Source organism: Orbicella franksi, chromosome 13, assembly GCF_964199315.1.
Source record: "Orbicella franksi chromosome 13, jaOrbFran1.1, whole genome shotgun sequence".
Taxonomy (NCBI): domain Eukaryota; kingdom Metazoa; phylum Cnidaria; class Anthozoa; order Scleractinia; family Merulinidae; genus Orbicella; species Orbicella franksi.
In genome coordinates this window covers 18,682,015-18,694,713 of record NC_138157.1, presented here as the reverse complement: position 1 = coordinate 18,694,713, position 12,699 = coordinate 18,682,015, and the positions used below count along the sequence as shown (strand labels likewise).

Below are 12,699 nucleotides of genomic sequence, written 5' to 3'. Positions count from 1 at the left end.
TTGGTATAAGCTGATCGAGGAGGTTGAAAAACATTCAGATAAAATAGCCAAAATATAGGATTTATGAGTTAAACAGACAAAGAAAATAGAAATGTGTGTTAGAGGATTCTTGTCAACCGAAGAACTGTTCGTTTCACTTGGTTCAGTTCTTTCTTAAATTACTCGCTAATGAAGTTAGGGACGTGATTATTCGGCTTTTGTTTTTTTCATGGTCCAGATTTTAAACATTCATAAGCCATTCAACATAATGCAATTGCATTAATATTTGCCTGCTTTTGTCACTTTCTCTGCTTCGGAACGTCTGAATCAAGCCCAGCTGATTAAAATTTTCTTTCGAGGATTCAGTAAGCTAGGAGAAAAACAAGCAAGTAGATGGCAAGACAGGTTAGACTGTTCACAGTCCTCTGTTTTCTCATATTTTTATTCGATCATTGAACGCGCGGATAGCGTGCGTAAATAGACAGGCTGTGAACAGTCTAAGACAGGTAAGAAAAATAAATAAAATTGAAATGAGGACGTGGATTTCAATGAAGTAGCTAGAGCACGAATCTACTTTCGAATAAAAATTACTGTACTGTGAATTCCCGCCAATATTTCTCACTTCTCGCGAAATCGCCTGAAGATTCTGGAATTGTAACATTCCATTATATTTTTTGTGCAGACTTCAATGTTTGTGTCAAGCTGTGATGTTTAGCAAACAGTCTACAAATCTCGGCTAAAAAGTCTGGAAAACTTTAAGTAAACATCGGATTAATACTTAAACAAATTTGTTCAATTCGATACACCTGGGCGTAGCTATACCTGATAAAATCTCTTTCTGCGGTTTCGGACAACAAACCCCCTGAATAAATTCTGGAGGTACCCCCGGAATAGCTGACTCTGGAGGTATTCCTTTTTTTTTCTTTTTTTTCTTTTTTCCACATATTTACATCATTTTCGAACAAAACTATATAATTTATGTTACATACATGTATATGATTACTGTTTATACATAAATATAATAATACATACTACATAGCTGACTCTGGAGGTACTCCTAAAAAATTGGGTGGGGGTGTGCGTCTAGCTTCTTGAATTCTTTACTCTGCCATACCAAAACTCATACCAAACTTACCCAATTTAAGACCAGAACGTAAAAACTATACCGAAATGGCTAAAATCTATATCTTATTTCAGACCAAAATGATCCAAAAACTATACCCCTATGACGCCCATATAAGAGAACACACACACGTAAATAAACGCGCACAATAAAGGCGTTTTGAACAAAACTAGACTTTATAGTTACCGTTGTAAACAAATGTTTTTCACGGGTCTGTTCTCACTCGCACTAAGAAATGAAATGAACACGATGAAGTGACCCTCAACGACTGTCATTAGAATTAGCCAATGAATAGTGATTGTATGATGTCAGTTACATGTAGTAGATCACCTGATCGTATATAATATAAGCGTCAAGTTGAACCGCTTCCTAGAATAAGGGTAAGTAAGAGTGATGGCTCTCTCGAGCGCGTCGATCATGGAGAAGAACTCCTATTCTCGAGCTTTATCACCCTTGGTTTCAATTTCTATCCTCTTCGGACCTGGAGAAAGGCTCTATTCAAAGGTACACTCTTGGCTCGGTGGATTCATTTTCGCGTTTCTGCTCGTCGCCATGACATTTGTAGCGATTATTGGAGTTTTTGTTCGAACCACAATAGACACGTGGATACAGTTTTCGCTTTACATTGTTCCGCTTATTGCCTTGATTTCGGGATGTCGTGTGTACACGTCCTCAGCATTCAACAAGATGTTGAAAAGAAGGCTGTTAAGGAAGTCTATGGTGGAAGGTTTTGTCGAGTCTGATCAGGAAATTCCGTGGCACGAAACACAAAGGAACTCTTGGCTGAGGAAAGCTGCGTTTAAAAACTGCATCTATCCATTGATTTTAGAGATTTACCAGTGGACCGCATATGTGATTTTCCACACCGTATTTCAAGGGGACAAATTTGCTGGTTCTTGGGCGGAAAGTCATACAGAAATGCTCGAAATCGACCCCCTGACATGGCTCGTGCTTTACTGTTTCTTTTGGGTGATGGCAATGTACATTACAGGATATGTCGCCTACTCTTTTATTTTGATAAGCCGATTAACCGTTCGAGATGTCATCAGTTTCATGTGCATGTTCGGAGACAGCCCATTTCTGCTGTACAGGCCCTCAGAAAAACCAAACCCTGTCTTGCAAAGCCTTAGTCCACTAAGAAGATTAATAAATGGCATAACTGGTTTTCTTTTTATGGATTTCTTTCAGACTGGCAAGGACCTTGTTCTTGTTTATGAAAAAGAAGCCCCAGTTTTAGATGAAATCGTGGTGACGTCAGATCAGAGTAGCATCGAAGGAGCTCATTGGGGTGCACAGGAATCCCAAGACTTTGATAACTTTACTGTGTCAGTTGATGTCACGAGACCAACACAGGGGAGGATACATGTGCCAAACCGACCAAGAATAAAGCCAGCTGATGCCAGCAAATATCTTTCCAGTGTGATAGGAAGCATCGAAGCCCTCGCAGGTCTTTTCCAGCCATTCATTGTTCTGCTAGCGTTTTTCTCAGTGGCTAATCTTGTTACCCATGTGGGGGCTATTGTTAGTCTTGTTAAAAATTTCAAGTCTTCTCATTGGTGGACCTTTGTCAGGACATGCATTTGGTTTCTACTGTCACTCCGCCTCCTCTGGAGTGCAGCAGGTATCACTAAAGCCTTGTCGCATGTATCACAACATCTCAATTACTTGTGGTCTGTTGGTCAGTTACACGGCAACGAAGAAGAATGGCAGAGGTTTTTCAAGCTGGTGGAGTCATTCCATCTGGGCACAAAGACGTATGGCTTTCCTCTCACACTGAAACAAGCTGCGTCCATTGCAACTTTTATTAACTTTGCACTGATCATAGTGCTGTCTGTCATGAAACCATCTGTGCACCTCCCAGTAAATGGTGAATGACAACCTCTAAGGGGTGGAACATTTGATTTTTGAGGGGGTGTATGGGTGATTTGGTATAGGCATGAATTTTTTTAAACCCTTTCATGCAGGGGTTTCATTGACATTTTCAGCAAGAGGGCAGCTGATTTTCACAGGCAGGCAAAACTATTTGAATTGAACTTCTAATAAAATAAAACTTTCCTCTAGATGGTCAAACCAGGTGGGCAAAATCATCCTCACAACCAGTCAATTTGGCCGGTGCCTGGCCCTGCTTTCATGCACTCCATGTAACATACTTTTTTTCAGCTCTCTGAATGTGTGTGAAATTTTTTTCCCAGTGGTCATGTGGATGCATTTTTTTTGGTACAAGTATGCTTGCAGGATATTTTTTGAACATCACCCACCCACCCTCCCTCAAATGTCAAATGGCCTACCCCTAACACCAAGTTTTCAGATTTCATCTTAAACTGGAGAACAGCTGGTCGAGGGGATCATTGGAGACAGTGAGGGTTAGGTGACATTTTAGGAGACAAAGCCTCCCTGCAATAGCCTTTATGCACTAGTCACACCTAAAAGAAAGAATTGTTCTAGCCCCAGTTGTCAAAGGTCATACAGCATGTCTGTTAGATAAATCACTATTTAACAATTAGACCCGTAGCCTGCAAGGGCTACGGGTCAATAGCCCATGAGGCGAAGCCGAATGGGCTATTGACCCGTAGCCCTTGAGGGCGAAGGGTCTAATTGTTTTAGTATCATCCAACTGGTCGGACAGAAAAGGTAATAATAAAGTTAGCAAAAACAAGTTGAAAAAATATTTATTTGGGAATAAAACGAAAGAAAGCGTCACGCTCGATGGCGCCAATTTCGCTACTCGATGACTATTACTAATAGTCCCCTAGTAGTGTAGCCAATCAAAATGCAGGATTTGCATTAGTCCACTAGTTGGGTGATACTAATCTGTGGATGAGCATTAACAAAACCAACAGTACTATGCTATGGACTGGATAGGGGTCTGGTTCACTCTGTAGATGGCATCCATTGTTTGAACAAATATCAGGATCTAAATGGTGCAAAGGAATAAGAGAGCTTTTACCATGATTTCTTTTGAATATTTTATTTTAAGGTTAGGGACAGAGCATAACCTTTGAACTGAACAAGGTATTCCATCTTTTTATTTTCGATAGTGGAAAGGGAATATTAATAAAATTTCATGACCTGTTCCCATTTTGGGAGTTCAATTAACCCATTGACTCCCGGAGCTTTTTGCCAAGAACACATTTTTTGGACATTTTGGAGATTTCCAGGCTGGATATGGGCCAAATTAGCTCCATTCTACTCAAAAAGGCATTTGCAACATGACAGCGTGCCTTTCTTTCCACTAGCACCCCGTTTTACGACATTTTTGCTTGGGCATGCGCAGAAATCAAACTTCTGAGATAGTTTTATTGGACAAGAAAGTGACCTACATCTTTAGGCTTTTCAATTTTTTTAATTTTTTTTTTTGCCATTCCTTTTTCTCCTTTTCTTTTCTTTTTGGTGCAGTGATTGACCTTCTACTGGGCTTGCTTCCAATTCAAAACTTTCTGAGGAAGCATCATCGAGACAGGCAATTTTTACCATGGAGTAGCCACATGTAGTCGCTGGAAATTTTGCTCTGAGTTTTCCACTCAACTTTTTGAGCATTTTCGTGATCACTCTGATCTGGGTATCATTGGAAAGATCTTTTCCTCCTGCAGAAGCTGAGCATAGATCATGCCAACTTTGTTTAAAGGTTATGATGTCAGAAGGGGAACAAAGGCCAAGGCTTGTCAAGGCTGGTTACGGGCGGCACAGGAGTCAATGGGTTAATAATATGATAACAAACATAAATTTTTATAAGATAAGATAAAGATAAGATAAGAACTTTATTAACGTGTCGAAGTCGCTAGCATACAATGCATACTAATTGTGGAAACCTAACTATGATTACTTATCTAATAATTAATAATTATTGTAACATACTGAACAAAAATGCACGTGGAAACCTAATATCCATCCTATAGATGCACAGTTAGCTTTTTATTATCACACTTCTGACAGGTACCCTCAGCAAGAACAACAGTTAATACTGTCAGAAACATCTGATAATGCCAGATATTTTCCTGAGATAAAGAACATTAAAAAGAATTAATCAAAGTAAAAAGATCATTGTCAAAAAATAAACAAGATAGATTATTTAGCAAGAAGGCAACAGATTGCTTAAATTATATGTCTGCAGTTTCAGGTAACACAATAGATTCTTCTCTGATAAATATTTTCTAGTAAAATCTTCATTTGCATGCCTCAAGACTTCCAGATTTTGATTCTCCAAGTTTCCATGTGCATTTTTGTTCAGTACGTTACAATAATGATTATTTGTAGCATTAGAAAAACCAATCTATTCACTATCCAAAACCAATTCTTTTCTACAGCAGATCTTTCTTGAGGTGACTAGATTGTCTTAGGTGCCTGTCCTCATTTTAGTTAATGTTGCACTGTATAAAATATCACATTGCTAAAAACTTTCAACAAAAATTAATTTGTTACACAGCGTGTGACATTTCCAAAAGGACCTGGCCTTTCATTGACAATACACCTGACCCACACATTATAATGTGTGTTCCTTGCAAGATTTTCTTTAAATATATAGTCCGTTATATCAAGTATATAAACCACATAGTTATCCTTTCCAGCCTGCTGAATCCACACTTCATATTTTACGTCTTCAGTTTCAAAAAAGGGTACATTTATGGGTGGTTTCCATGACAACCACAAGGTTGACTGTGTGCCCTCTGCAGGAGGTTGACATGTTACATGGACAACTTTACTTGGGTAAAGTTTATAGTCATGAGCAGGAACTTGTCTTGAAGATAATTTTTTCTGCTTATTTTCTGTTGATTCTATGATTGATAAGAGTGACTGAATGTCAACAACAGTGTCTTGGTAAATTCTAAAAAGCCAGTAAGGGTTGCTGCAACATAAATGGCTTGGTACCTCTTTTGTATTCATGATCTCCTCTTGCTCCTCTTCACTAAGATGATCAATTCCTCCAACATCTGGTGCCTCATGAGGATAAGTAACAGTGTTTTCTTCAATTTCATTTCTCCAAGAGGCATAGACAACATTCATCCCAGGTAGTTCCACCAGAGTGCGATAAGGAGTGTAATTATCTGGGTTAATACCAAATGGGAACAGTTCAATGAGCTTCGCTCCTGGTGGAAGAAACATTGCGAGGATCAACATGGAGCCATGCATTCCAATCAGTGCGCTAGCATTGCTTACAAGCTGGATCTGCTCTTTTAAAGAGTGTGTTGCCATGCTGACTCGAATGACTTGTTTTTTGAACTGTCTGGCAATCACCATTGACAAATCTAGTTCATTTATTATCAAACGATTATGTTCTCTTGAACACAGGACAATATAAGAAGAATCAGATCTATGGAATAATACATGTTTTAGCCCCAACCTACTTTTGATAAACTTTGTAAAATGTTGCACGTATCCACCAGTTAACGAAATATGAGGAAGTGGCCCTTGTGGCTGTCTGAAGCCATATTGATACCATGTGGTAAACTTTGATATGCCAATAACTCCATGTTGAAAACAGATCAGGTTTTTTGCCTTCCGGAGATCTTTCTTGAGGAGCAACTCCTTGTTAGTAAGTAACTTGTAAAGATCAAAGTAAGCACCTTCATTCCATCCCTCCATCAAAACTATTCTGTATTCAAGATCAATGGGGAACTTACACTGTGAGAACTGCCTCATCGTGTGGTACAGAGGTAACAGATCGTCATGAATAATGTGCATAATATTTTCTGCATTAAATCTATGAAATATAAAGCTAAAGTCGTCGAATATCGAAATATTGGAAAAGCTTTCCAAAGCTTTCACTGGGTAGTCAATATAGTTGAAGTACTGAGCATTATGATCTTCAACTGAAGACATGTCCAAAAGTGCTGGATCGAAGCGATTGACGGGGACGCCATCAAGTACTGTTTCTGGGCCATGAAAAAACAAGTACTCATCTTGAACTGGGTGGTAACAAAGATAACGAAATTTGCAGATACGGGCTGATTTGTTATGACCCGTGCACCAGATGCTGGAGCCCTCCCTCAAGGATTCCAAGACATTTGCATCTGGTTTTGTTTGTGTTCTGTTGATTGATTTTCTTTCCGCGATTGGAGTTCCTAGCCATCTGCACGTCCAATTAAAAGCCAAATACAACAAAAGGCCTATTGAAAAGTGAAATAACGCTGATGAAAACATGAAAAGTTTCGTCGAAAACGAACAGCGCAAAGAATGACCAGGCGACACTCGTTTCCAGAGCCCAATGAGAGATATGAGAAGTCTGGTATTTTGCACTTTTTGCGGGGGAGGGGCTAGAGAAATTTCCGCTCAGACTTAAAAAGTGGCTGAGTCAGCAGGTCAGCAAAAATTTACCGATTGGACTTTCCCTTCTTCTGGGAAAAGAAACAGAAAATCTTGCTGTGGTTTATTTCTGCCTAATTTCAAAACCCCAGCTGAAGAACTAACGAATGGCATGCTCACGCGCGAAGGCTAGGTGGCTCCCCAAGATCAGAGCGTGGGACCAGTTGAGACCACATGACACCAATGCAAAAACGCACACAATTGGTTAAAAAGTGAAAGCCCGTGAAAGGGTTTTTTCCCTAATCCAGAATATCGCCAGTTCCGGGAATCTGACCACTGAAAATTACAGAGAAAGAAGCTCCTCTTTACGTATATTTACGTATACGGCAGAAAGTGAAGACGATAGTCGAAGTTTTCAGGTAATGCATTTGCAATCATTTTCAAGTTGTGGAGTTGTTTTCATAAAAACGTTGCTGCAATTCAAACAGTCGAATCCATTAGCTTTACGTTTAAGTTAATAGATAGGACGTTGTATTCAGAATTTATGCTTACTATCAGTGAGCGGCCGAGGAAGTAAATCGTAGTATACTGTTCGCTCTGGTTAACAGTATTACAACGCAGCACATGCCATAAGGAAGTTGTTTGTTTACAAAATCTTGCACTGTTCGTAGAACATAAAATTCTTCTCCCAGTTTTAGCCGTTGTACTGACACACAACTCAAGTCTTATTTCCTTCGAACGCTTAGATTATACACAGTTTATAACCTAACTATCTTCAGCCAACTTCGGATTATCATAGTAGCAGAAACATTGTCATCCTTCACAAAGAAGGAGCTAATTTAGTACTGTACTGTCAGCGGAAGCAAATAATCAACGTGGCAATTTAGAGCGGTCGTGAAACTAAAACAGGAGTAGTCACTCTGGCCAATTATAAAGGATGCAGACAACCCTATGAACCAATCAAAACTTGAAGTAAATACTTGCTGCTGGTGGGAAGCAAGGAAAAGGTGTGCGACTGAGTTGCAATTGGTTATGGGTTTATTTCTGATTGGTTGACAAAGTGGCACAAGATTTTTAAGCCAATCATGTAGAGCATAGTTAATGCAAAAACAAAGCAAATGCAAACTACTTTTGACACTCAATTAGTGAAAACTGCTTTAAATTTGAAGGTGAAATACATGTACAAGTGTATTTCTAAATTGGCAAATGATAAACTTAGGAGTTAGACTATGGAACATCACAGGTGACCTTTGAAGCATACCGTTCAAGGTTGTATGAAGTTCAGGCAGCTGTTCTAGACTATAAAACTGTCCATAGGTAATTTTGAAAATCCATCAAAAACTCGGAAAGTAAACTATCCCAGTTACTTTGAGTTAAAAATGGTAATAGGACTGAGTGGAGTCCGATTTGGTCTGTAATCACACCAGTGATTAACAAAATCAGACGACCGCGAAGCGGGAGTCCAATTTGTTAATCATGAGTGTGATTACAGACTGAATTGGACGACACGATGTCCTGTTACCAATTAATCAAAACTATGACAAAATTCGAGAAACGAACAAACCATTGATTGATTACTGAACGATTAAAGGTCGTTATGAATGCTGAAAAACAGCAGTTTACTCAACAAAGTGCACCGCAACAACGCGCGCAAAATTACGTGTACTGTTCAATTACAAGCATGACGTGTACACTGTCCAATTAATGCTCAAACCGGGCTGCTGATAGCCAATCACGTTTGAGAATTTTGTTATAGTTTTGATTACTATAGATATTACTTGGCTAATTTTGAAGAATGGCTCCCATTTTAAGCTGTTGGTTACTTCCTGAGTAACTGCCAGTGGGTATAGTACCAACAGTTTACCAACACTCGGACAACAGTAAACCAACAATGTGAGGGTGCCACTTAATATGCACAGTATATTTAATTAAGCATATTGGATCATGTGTACTAAAGCATTGGTGGTCGAGTGTCGCTTGATTCCTTTGATCGACCCTCCATCAAAACTTGATTGACATCTCGATTGACATTTGATTGATATCTCGATTGATGCTTGGCAGACAATTTGTCGACAATCAATGAACATCTCAATCAATACTTGATTGACAGTCAGTTGATAGTCGGTGGAGTGTTGACCAACTCATATGTATCGATTGAGACTCAAAGGCCAGCATGTCTGCAAAAATTAGTCAACTGTCAGCCAAGATGTCGATCAAGTGTCAACTGAGTGTAAACCAAGGTGTCGATCGAGGGTATTGATCATTTCTCGACCGCAGATGCCTTTAGCGCACACAAACCAGCTAATTCCAGTATCAGTTGGCAATATGCTAGCCTGTGAATGCAGACGTATTTCTGGCTGTCGCTTGTCTCCGCTGAAAATAATGTCTGCAAACCCGAGCCAGGAAACGATTTCTGTTACGTAATGACTTTTGTTTCTCCTTGGCCAATCAGATTCCATGATAGAATGAAGCTTGAGTGCTCCTCACAGTGAATACCTTGCGCAGTAGTTCTGGGGCTACTTGAGCTAAACTGTGATTGGCTTAAAATCCCAATGCCACAGAAATCATTTCCTGGCTCGGGTTCGCAGACGTTATTTTCGGCGGAGACAAGCAACAGGTGGAAATACGTCTGTGTTCGCAGGCTAGCAATATGCCATACCAAAATTAATCCAGCTTAGTTGGAAATAAAAGTGCAATATTACTTTTTGTGCTGTCAATGGTGTTGTATTATTTGGGTTATAGTGTTTTATTGCGTTTTTTAACTCTTTTGTAGTTGAAGAGCAAGTTTTTACACAAGTTAAGAAGACATCATGTGAGGTGCACCAGTTTGCTGTTTTAACAAATAATTTGAAAGGAAAGTTCAGTTAAAAGTAACCAGCTTCTCTTATTTTATCCAGAAAGTTTTTACACTGTTGTCATAAAAGACTGACAGGTGGCTTTCTGAGGAGTTTGGCTTATCTAAACCAAATATGGCAAACGAGAACTTTTCAAGAGAACAAAACTCCCTTCCAGGCAATGACATTAATAACAGAATTATTCAGGAAGATGGTTTCTCTGGCACAGTTATTGATGCACTACAGGATGTTTCAACATCTGGTCCAGATGCACAAGATTTGGTGTGGAACAGACGTTCACCTGTTTCACACAATACAATGGATGGATCCCACACTCGACAGTTACCACAGGGTATTAATAACCCTGTTGCAAGATCAAGACAGTCTCATTTTCAGGCTTCGGTAAATCATGATACATCTTACGGCAACCCTCAGGTCACCACTCCTTTGCAAAGTAAGTGAAACACTGCTTGTAATAATTGCCTCTAAAAGCACTTTAATTTAGGAGTGTTTCAAATTAGAGGATAAAGTTTTGAGTGACTTTCTTGAAAACTGCAACCTGAATGTTCACTTGAAACAAGGCTAACGTCCTCAAATGCTATTCTTGGGTAATAAAACTAATATTTAGCAACATGTTTATGTCTTTGCATCTATGTTTTTCTGATCAATGAAAGAGAAGGGATAAACCTCAAAAATATAGAAACCACAACAATATGTTCATCTGATTTTTAGAAAAAGATAACAAAATCAGTCATCTACTCTAATGATAAAACTTAATAAACTTTTGGTCAACCCTGCTTCAAAAGATCTGTTGCCTTTTCTGCTCTACTAGTACTGTACTTCAGAATATATTGAGCAATTAAAAATAATGTACAATCTACAATTGCTGCAGGACATTCAAACCTTCCATCAGAGCAGTCAACTCAGGAAGGAGAACGTACTGTGCATATAACTATTAGGAGAAGACAGGTCCCTCTGGAAGGTGCAGAAAGATTTACTGATCTCAGAGAAGAAGAAAAAGAAGCTGAAATAAGAGAAAGAAGAGCTGCTATAGTAGAAGAATATCTGGCTGTTAATGAGTCGGACATTTCTCGACAGAACTTACTGGATTTGTGTGCACTACTTGTGAATGCTGATGTAGATATTGAGAGGAAATATGTAGAACTTGATATAAGGAGAGTGTTTGAAGCAAACAAGGTTAGTCTGGTATTTAAAGCTTTATTCTATCATCACAATTATTCAACTCTTTAACTTCTAAAGTAAGCAGCTACATTTTCCTGTGATACTAATTTTTTATATGAAGGTGAGATTAGTTTAAGTTGACTAAGTTATAGTCTAAAGGTGAATCCCTCCAATGATCAAGTCCATGTTTAGTGATGACCCACTTGCATTACTTGACATAGTATAAGATATAGTTTGAATCATTGTAGCTCAAGTGTCCTTTGGACACCAGAATTTATTCCAAAGTGATTAGGAGTATTTTTACCTTCCCCCTGGTTCAGATTGTAGTCAATTGCAGCACTCAGAGGATGTCAAAATGTGGTTAAAACATTAGTGACATACTCGGCTATCGTCTTATGTGCCACCTTTTTGTTCTTCCCACATTCTGACATCATCAGTGATCATCAAGTTACTGAACAGACTCATGGCAACATGAAATCTATTTGTTAATTAGAATCTCTAATTGAAGCTCAGTTTCCTCAACATCCCCAGAATGATATAAATATGATCACCATCACAGAACAGTGCATTTATTCTTTAATTCTTGAATTTTTAAATTACTTGTTTTTTTAATATTGTCTAACTAGTTATAAATGTGGCAATTTTAGGAGAAATCTAGGTTCCTCCATCTAACACAAGGCTTAGGTATCTTGGAAAAGTATGCCTCCAATCTAATAAAAGAAAACCGCCCTCCATACTGGCGGACCGTGAAGTTTACCAGTTCCCTTGTCCAAGCTCATGTTGGCAGACTGATAGGCAGCCGTGACATTCTATCACAAATGGGTTACACCCAAGACATTGCAGATGGTGTTGCCTTCCCTGGCAATGTTCCTGAGCCTAATGTTACTAAACTGAAAGATCTGGCACCAGATTTGTTCTTTGCTAGATATGAAATTGACACACTACTTGTAAACAAACATCCTCTTTATGAAATGGACCCACCAGTACCTCAGGAGGAAGTGGACCTTCCAAGGCTTTTCAGGTCAAACTATCCACCATCAAGACCCTTGCCTTTTCCACATAGAGCATCTAGGCCTCCACACCCTGTTGCAGCCACCACAGGGCTGAGTCAACCACCTCTGACTGGCCCAGGTTATTCAAGGTTTTCCCCAAGACCATCACCAAGGAGGCAAGGGGGGAAGGAGCCCATTGAACCATCAGGGGGACAGGTAACTACTTGAACTGACCTAAGTTGTAAAGAAAGTGTGACGATCTTATAAACTGTGCATAGAAGAATAAGAGATGAAGAAAACAATCCGGTCTCATTGGGGATATCATACTGATATCATACATATATAAATA

The 12,699-nt window shown here is 39.1% G+C and overlaps 3 protein-coding genes across 8 annotated transcripts in view; 2 read left to right on the top strand and 1 right to left on the bottom strand.

The window, feature by feature from the left end:
* Positions 1-974: 974 nt before the first annotated feature.
* LOC145465698 (uncharacterized) lies at positions 975-3,610 on the top strand. Its single transcript, XM_081449468.1, has one exon. It carries the CDS (start codon positions 1,496-1,498, stop codon positions 2,975-2,977), a length of 1,482 nt encoding a protein of 493 aa, XP_081305594.1. The 5' UTR covers positions 975-1,495; the 3' UTR covers positions 2,978-3,610.
* Positions 3,611-4,841: 1,231 nt separating this feature from the next.
* Positions 4,842-7,567, bottom strand: LOC145465696 (protein O-linked-mannose beta-1,4-N-acetylglucosaminyltransferase 2-like). Of its 2 annotated transcripts, none has more exons than XM_081449466.1 (2): positions 5,969-7,567; positions 4,842-5,097 (listed from the first exon to the last, which is right to left on the bottom strand). In XM_081449466.1, the coding sequence occupies exons 1-2, from the start codon at positions 7,238-7,240 to the stop codon at positions 4,993-4,995; spliced, it is 1,377 nt and encodes a 458-aa protein (XP_081305592.1). In that variant the 5' UTR covers positions 7,241-7,567; the 3' UTR covers positions 4,842-4,992. The 2 variants fall into 2 exon arrangements, with proteins under 2 accessions (XP_081305592.1, XP_081305593.1); XM_081449467.1 differs by lacking the exon at positions 4,842-5,097 and adding an exon at positions 5,669-5,874.
* An 87-nt stretch (positions 7,568-7,654) lies between these two features.
* The window catches only part of LOC145465694 (uncharacterized), a 28,637-nt gene continuing 23,592 nt past the window's right edge, over positions 7,655-12,699 (top strand). For 3 of the 5 annotated variants that reach the window (XM_081449463.1, XM_081449464.1, XM_081449460.1), the window contains exons 1-4: positions 7,655-7,761; positions 10,116-10,630; positions 11,069-11,373; positions 12,006-12,566. In XM_081449463.1, the coding sequence (XP_081305589.1) occupies positions 10,312-10,630; positions 11,069-11,373; positions 12,006-12,566 (1,185 nt within the window). In that variant the 5' untranslated portion in view covers positions 7,655-7,761; positions 10,116-10,311. The other 2 variants (XM_081449462.1, XM_081449461.1) reach the window with 2 other exon arrangements.